The sequence below is a fragment of the Dermacentor andersoni genome, chromosome 1 (genome assembly GCF_023375885.2).
Source record: "Dermacentor andersoni chromosome 1, qqDerAnde1_hic_scaffold, whole genome shotgun sequence".
NCBI classification, from domain to species: Eukaryota; Metazoa; Arthropoda; class Arachnida; order Ixodida; family Ixodidae; genus Dermacentor; species Dermacentor andersoni.
The window spans coordinates 233828991-233836824 of NC_092814.1; the positions used below are offsets into that span (position 1 = coordinate 233828991).

A 7834-nucleotide genomic window follows, 5' to 3' on the forward strand; every position below is an offset into this window, starting at 1 on the left:
TTCGGCCTATTTTCTAGCAGTGTTTTTCATTGAGATAAGAAAAAAATTTAGCTCAGCTACCCTTTCCTAAGGTTCCTATGGTTTGTGACAAGTGGTTACCGTATACGTGGCAGTAAAGGATTTTCGTGAGGTGATGCGCATTTGTATATGTTAATAACATTATTTTATTAAGCGCAGTCGATATGTAGATATCAATTTTCCCATACATTTTGCTCGAGATTTTTTTACGCTGATTTCATTCGCCGAGAGTGGCTTTAGAGCACGAAGGCTACCGGAAACGCGTAAGTGGTCCTTTTATGTGGCTTTCACCCTCTTTGATAAAGGGCAAGCCATCTTGCTACAGGTTTGTGCAGAGCAGAAATGCGTTTAAGTAAATTGAGAAGCAGCGCTATACGGTGCCGGACGGTACGGTCAGTGCCCGAAGAGCTGAAGGCCTTCTTGGCCGAAGTGGAAGCCATTACGGGACTGTGCGGCCGCGCATGAGCCATTAGTATCCGCGCCACGGGCCGATGAAGAGGAAGTGAGCGTATAGGAAAGTGAGCGCTGGAGCGCTCGGACATGTCCGAGCTAGGACCACCGCAGGAGGACGCCCTGCGGCCAGGGGTGAACGTGGACATCCGCCGTACCGACGGCCGCGTCCACCCTGCTGTCGTGAGCGCGGTGCGCTCTCGCCTCGTCACCGTCGAGTGGTTCGAAAATGGCCAGACCAAAGGCAAGGACGTGGACCGCCAGACGCTGGTGGCCCTCAATCCGGCGCTGGCCAGGGCCTCTCCACAGCTGCCGTCTCACCGCAAAGACTCGGCCGCTTCGATCGGCGGCGCGCCCGTGCTGCACCGCAAGGCCACCGCGGCCTCCCTGCCTTGCGCCGTGAGTGCCCTTGCGATCCTCTCGGGCATGATGCACGTGCTGCCCAGACAGCGGAACTTGCCGTACGCAGGCGCTGCCTCGCCAGCCGCATGATTAGACCCGGTCAGTCTTCGAGTGAGACGGCAGTATTTCGCTAGTGTTGCATTGCCAACGGAAACGAGTAAAACTCAATCTTGTTTATGCCGAACACAGTAGCGAACTTGTTGCTGCTACATTTCACTTAGACCCGCTAGCAACGTAGGTGAGGCTTTCCTGACACGCACGCGATCTGACTGCTCCCTGCCTCTGCAGCCGGTGCACAAGGAGGACAACAACGATCTCTGCAACGAGCTGACCCGCGAGCTAGAACGCGCCGCACAGCTGAGCCTGGCGCTCAGCAAGAAACAGGCAGCTGAAGCTGGGGCGCAGCAGCAACAGAACCAACACCGGCAGCAGCAGGTGGTGGAGCAGGAGGAAGCCGAGGCCGTGGCCGATCTGCTGCGGCGATATCGCGCCGTTGTGGACGTCAGCGACCTGTGGATGACCACGGACGTTCGGTTGCTCACACGCATGCTCAGCACACGCGCTCTCGAGGACGACACGTGGTTGCGCGAGCTCGAGGATTTGGTGAGCGTCAAGATGGAGCTGCTGTCCAACTTGCGCGATGCTGTTAACAAGCTGCGCAAGATCAAAGACAGCACGCGCGCCTTCGCCCGCGAAGCCGACGGGAATGGGAGACGTTGACCGTGCGCCCAATTGCGCACGCTCAAAATTTCCGGCTGGCCCAGAGACGCCAAGCGGGGCTGGTTGACAGCTGGGAATCACGGTCGAGGTTTCTTGCGTCCACATCGTTAGCATCCTGCCACCTTGGCGCCAACGGACAGTACCCAACTCGACATAACAGTGAACCGATTTCTCATTTTCTTTAAATAAATGTTATTGTACGCAAACAGCGATCAGGGTTGTGATTAATCACCCATTGCACTCGAAGCTGTGCAACCTAAATGTTCAGATAACCTTTTTCATCTCAGGAATCACTTAGACATATATAAGTGTATAGCTAGCTTATTATTGGAGGGGTGTGCAGAATGACTGCGTTGAAATTTTAGTTTCATTTTAGTAAAGGCGCATGAAACGAACAACAAAGTACAGAATAAAATCAGGACACACGCACCGACTAATAACTAAGCGTTCACTAGTAAACGCAAGAAGCTTCCGAAGCAATACACACAGTATTGCTTCTGCAAGGGAGACTGCTGAAATCTTCCATATCCAACGGTACCCTTGTGCGTTCGCCGTGCCTCTGTGGAGTTACATGACTTGTTTTTCTTTATCTCGTAGTTTATTTCACGGGCCTTTTCCTGAATAAACCAAAGCGAATGAACTGTACTTGAGACGTGGGGCGCATAAGCATTTTCTCACGAAAATAAAACTACTGTCTCGTCAGCCTGCTAGGTTAACTGCTAGGGATCACAACGAAGGTTAGAGGTGCGTATGCATGGTACAACCCAACCAGGAAACAGCTGTGGTGCGTGGCGTAAAGTTCAGGTGTACTCAGGATCGTAGACGTCCCACTTGGAATGATAGCATTAAACCGAGTAAGCAGCAACGTAAGCACTTCGATAAATTCTGCATGGGCAACGCGAGCCTACGCACTGGTGGCGGCACAAAAAAAGTAAGCATGGGGTGCCATTCTTGCGAACATAACGCGTGCTGCAGTAATGCGGACTGCGTCATGGCGTCTGCGAGCATCGTTTCATAATAACGTGTGCAGCGGAAAGCGCACGCGCGTGGAGTATTCGCGAAACGCATGCAACCGCCGGTCAAAGTGGTAGAACTGTGTGATAGACCTTCAGATTGTCGCTGAAACTGCTCAGCCGAAACAAAATGGGTTTTTGCGTATAGTGCACGTCCATAAATCGGCGAAATGTTCTTGTCCACCCCTCGTTTCAGATACAGTAAGCGTTTACCACTCATGATGTAATGACAGCGCCCGCGAAACGTGGTACGAATATATAGGTAGGACATAGGCAGCGCTGACCTCCCATTGGTTTGCTATTTGTCAAAGCGCGCACATTTATAGTCGACACAGTACAATAAACACAGTTTACACCACTCTTTCCATGCACCGAAACACATTTTCTTTCAAAGAAAATGTGTTTCTGGTGCATAGTGCAAACTGCGTTATTTCTGCTGCGTCGACTATAAAAGTGGGCCCTTTGACAAAAATAAAGCCAGTTGGAAGTCAGCGTTGCGTATGTATCTTCCACGTTCGTCGCTCGTTTAACACGCTGTTATTATATCATCATGGTCAACCAACTAGCACAAATTTTTCCCCTAGTTTACCAGTGATCGTACAGATATTCATTTGAAATGGTTCATTGAATTGAAAAGTGTTTAGTAGATTTAATGTAAGTCTTGTTAACCTGCTTTTATTTTCCCATCCAATAAAATACAGTTCTAGATATATCACTATGAGCTTGTTTTTGTTATAGCTTGTGCGTTATGAGGTGTGTTTCAAAGAATTATTTGGACGACAACAATTAAGCCACTCATGCTGAAACTGTCCTCCTGAAGCTGCTATTGCGCTCAATGGACCTACGAGTTGCAGTAAGTAGGATTTTTTGTGCGTTTGTTGGGAATGGTCCGCACAAGAGAGACGTTCAAAGAAAGATCAAGTCTTGAAGCGATTAACAGCGGTTGAATAATAGGAATGTCCCTGACAGACAAATCCCCTTTTCGAAACATTGGCTCCAGTCACGGTCCTTGTTCCACCTCTGCTGATAACTATTAGGAGTGGTGCGATAAAGGTTGGCTTCCTTACTAACGCACTAAGCTTACGAGTAATAAAATGCTGGCAATGAAGGCACTGCAAATCAACATTTTGGAAGGGAAAAAATGGTAACACATTCAGCGCGCTTGTTAAGAGAACAAGAACTGAATGGATGTAATCTAAGAAACAACACACTGGTTGTGCGAGGCGCCGTAGTGGGGATGCTCCGGACTGTGGTCTGACGAAGTGCTTTAGCGTACGCACCCGAAGCACGATGTACGAACGCGTTGGAATTCTACGGCCGCGAATCGAACGCTCAATCTCGTGCTCAGCAGCAGAACTCCATAGCCACTAAGTCACTGCAGCGGCTGACGGAGAGACCGACATTTGGCAGTAGTGGCAAAGAAGAGCCACCACAGTACCATTTCTTCTCAGCAAAGTTCTGATCGTTGACGTGGCATCAAATGCCTGGCGTACGGTTCTTTTTAGTAAATGCTCGAAAGAGCATGCAAACCCTGTGACAGGGAGCTCGTTAAGGGCAGGAAACATCCCGCACTATATACTATGGATTTCGAGGACACGGAATCAAGTTTACACCTTAAGGGCATTCCCATATTTCACTTCCCTTGGAGTGCCGATCCATCTTTGTAGCCTGAAAAATCTGTTCTCCAACGGTAGACACGCCCGCTGATCCTACCCTGCGTATGATCTATTGCCCCTGATCTTACCCTAGTGGAATAAGTTGCGCGTTCCACGACGTGCGCCTGTGGTTCAGCATCTGAAGACCCTATAACTGCAGTGGCTATTATGTTCAGGGACAAAGGCTACATGAGAGTGGGTGTTTAGGGGGACGGTGATATAGGCAGGCCAGACTGAAGATATTGCGTGTTAATTAGGGACAAGTTCCATGAGCCATTTACGCAGTTTATGCACGAAGCATAATCAGCACGCATTTAATTATAAATAAATGTGGTAACCTATTGGTCAAAAAGAAATAAATAAAAATATCGTAGCTCTTAAGGGCGCAGTGCCTAGCATCATGCTGTTAGGATATCGTCACCGAAGTGATGCGCGAATTGTATTCCAAAACTTCATTCCGTTGTGTTCGTCACTGAACATATAGCGGGGCGCTGCTTGCGTTATAGGTGCTGAAATCGGGTCGGAAGAGGTTTGTAGATTGATAGAGCTAAGTGAAACGGTGCGTTATGCCGGCGCAGGAGCGAAATGTCATCAAGCGGTTAGAAGCTGGTTTATTCTGGGTAGTTTCGAGAAAACAGCGCTAACACTGTCATTTATTACAGAAGGGCGCTATGTGGGCGTTGAACTGTCCATCTTAACGCGCTCTGCAGTTCAGCACTCCGCAATTGATTCGCTATAGAACTGTTTCCAAGAATATCCTGCGCCCGACAGCAGCCTGTGGTGGCTCCGAGTTGCACCAATTGCACAAGGAGTCGGGCGCGGACGGGTTTTTCGCGCCACGCTGAGGATGATTGGGAGGCGAACGCAGTTCTTGCGGAAAAGCTGGTGCCATGGTGGTGGAGACGTGCGCGTATAGCGGGTATCCAGCGCCTACTGTGCAGCTGTGAACTCCACTATTAATATTATTAATAAGGAGCCGAGGCATCCGTTCATTAGCACCCCGAATAATACGCGCGACGGGTGATTGTCGGTGAGGCATTCGTCGCTGCGACCACGTCGTGGCGCCCAGGGCGCGAGCGTGCGCTCTACAGTCCACGCGGGTCTTGCGCGCGAGCAGCTGAAAGGGGAAGAAAAGATAAAGGAGGGTGTTTTCGGTATGCGCTCATGACTCGGGAGTGAAGGGCGGAGCAAGGAGGGGGGTTTCGGTAGGAGTAAGAATTCTGGGTGGAGAGGCGGTGAGAGCAAAACGCCAACAGCGAGCGTACAGTGAGAGTAAAAAAAAAAAAAAAAAACCGGGGAAAGAAAGCGGCGAGTGGTTTGGGATGTTCATAATCCGCGGGGCCCATTGGGATGTTTGGCTGCCAGGAATGCGCGAATGAGAGAACGGGGGACGACCATGGGGCCACGGGGAGCGCACGCCGAAGCCGACGGGAAAAACGAGCGCGTGGCGGGCGCGTTCATATTCGCGGTATGAGACTCTGGAGCAGGTGATTAATTCGAGTCTCCAGGCCCTGACAATGGGGAGCGCGGGCGGGCGGCGCGGAGGAGCCATCGTCGCCTCGGTCCACGCGGGAGAAGCGGCTCGGAATTTGAGGCCCGTGAGTGCGCGCTCGAGCGACGGCTACGAGAAGGAAAGGCCGTCCGGCGCGGGATTCCTGGCGGCGCCCGAGATATTATTGAGGCTTCCGCGCCAGGGAGCGAGCGAGCACGCACGCACATACCGCCTCGCTCGGCGAGTTAATTAATGATCTGGCTTTCTTCCAGGAGGGATTACTCTCTCTGAACTTGCTTGCTTGTGAGAGCAGGCCCCCCGAGCTCCAGCGAGCGTCGCGGGGAACAAACAGCGCCGTCGAGCCGACGCTCTTCGGCAGACACCGCGGAGTGGCGTGTCTTCACTCAGAGGCTACAGACGGTTCCGCACAGCAGCTCGCGACGCCGTAGGAGGACCACGCGCGGTGCCGTCATGACTCCGTGTCGCACTGTTCCTGTGCACCCGAGCAATAGTGATCACGACGCACGCTTACGCACCTTCCCGAGAAGCTTGAGAGCTACAAACGGCGTTTACCCGCTGATCCCGCAGGAACGACCAGGTTGCAGATTGGCATATCTTCTCTCAAGTAAACGCGATTTGTCTCGTTCTACGTTTCAAGATTTGAGATGCATGTTTGTTTACTATAGGATTTCTTTTTTTTTTATTGATGTTCTCCGAGCGGCGAGACAAATTTCGGCATAAACCGGTAGAACTTGCTTCCATTTATTAGACCCTTTGACGGAGCCTTGATACCATCTATTATGCACCCTGCAGGTGACTGAATTGTCGAAAAGTCACTGATGCTTGTTTCAGATTTTCGAGATATTTAGCTCATTTCCATTCCTATTTAAGGAGGTTTTGGTGCGTCAGGCCGCCTCTGCGAGTGAGTTAAGACGAACTTTATATATATTGCAATTAGGTCAGGAAAATACATATAGATCGCTTTTGTCCCGTTTTCATTCTGCCCTGGACATCCTGTTCAAAATTTTGAGTATTCTTACGTACATTTTGAAACTTGTATTACTTAAGTGGGAAAAATTACAGCAACGCGAAGCCGACCCAGAACAGTTAGTAGCTTAGTTATTACTTGTAAAACAATTCCCTGAGGGCCTTGAAACGAAAACAAGGGTTTAAAAGCCAAAAACAGTCACTACGTTCGAATACGTTGTCTCTGTTAACTCCGCTTCATATCGTCAAGTGACCGCCTTGTTTGTGAATAACAAAACCAGCAATATTTCACGAGGTGCACAACGAGCAATTATTTCGGCATAATCGCGTACGAAGCAGGTCAGTGGGCACGCGAAGTGTTACTGCCTTCAGGACTTGTAAGTTCACTACGACTGTCTTAGCACTGTTGTAAAATTGCTGTTCATGTGAAAGGCGTGAAAAAGCAGGAAACAGAGCCGACATTTGGATCTTAGAAAATTTTTGACCTCAACAGCCATCCACAATAATGAGTCTGGCAAGTGGAAGTCACGTTCTGCGGTTGCTTGCAGACCATTCAATCTTTCCGGGCATCGATCATCCATGGCAGCTTATGCCGATTTAAAGCGGACGGAATCATTAACCGGTCAGCAGTCGAGATAAGCAAGAAACGTTTAGAGTATTGGTCGAAAAAAAGCAGGGAAGAGATTGGTAGCACCGGATTTGTTACAGGCATAGGTAACTGTACAAATTACACGTAGAAGTTTTAAGGACGAGATAAAGTATTCAGGAAATGTAGTCAAAATTATAGACTGATTGGCATGGGTATATTACCTGATTAGCTCAAGCCGGCTAGGTGACTTTCTGTCACCACCCCGTTTCAAAGGGAATGCCAATAAATCATCGTAATCATCGTCATCTAATCGCCTAGCTCGGCGGCCAGATCAAAGTCTTTCGCTAGGTTTAGAAGATCCACTGGTCGGCCACAGCTCTCGTGTTCCATTTACTTTTAACCGCATCTGTATGTGTGTATAATGGCGTGTCACAAGGAATCACAAAATCAATGAGGCAAGACGCGTTTATTCAAAACCATTCGATCAGGCCTCACGGGTTGGAGCGCG

General features: G+C 49.7%; 1 protein-coding gene across 1 annotated transcript; it reads left to right on the forward strand.

Moving 5' to 3' along the window:
- The first annotated feature begins 456 nt into the window (after nucleotides 1-456).
- Nucleotides 457-1802, forward strand: LOC126548513 (uncharacterized). The gene is made up of 2 exons (XM_050196732.3): nucleotides 457-867; nucleotides 1159-1802. The coding sequence occupies exons 1-2, from the start codon at nucleotides 559-561 to the stop codon at nucleotides 1588-1590; spliced, it is 741 nt and encodes a 246-aa protein (XP_050052689.1). The 5' UTR covers nucleotides 457-558; the 3' UTR covers nucleotides 1591-1802.
- The last annotated feature ends 6032 nt before the right edge of the window (nucleotides 1803-7834 follow it).

Bases quoted from the DNA above. Each gene is read 5' to 3' on its own strand.
- LOC126548513 (XM_050196732.3), top strand. From the start codon at position 559: ATGTCCGAGCTAGGACCACCGCAGGAGGACGCCCTGCGGCCAGGGGTG. The intron at 868-1,158 runs GTGAGTGCCCTT...CTGCCTCTGCAG, and splicing joins CGGCCTCCCTGCCTTGCGCC to CCGGTGCACAAGGAGGACAA.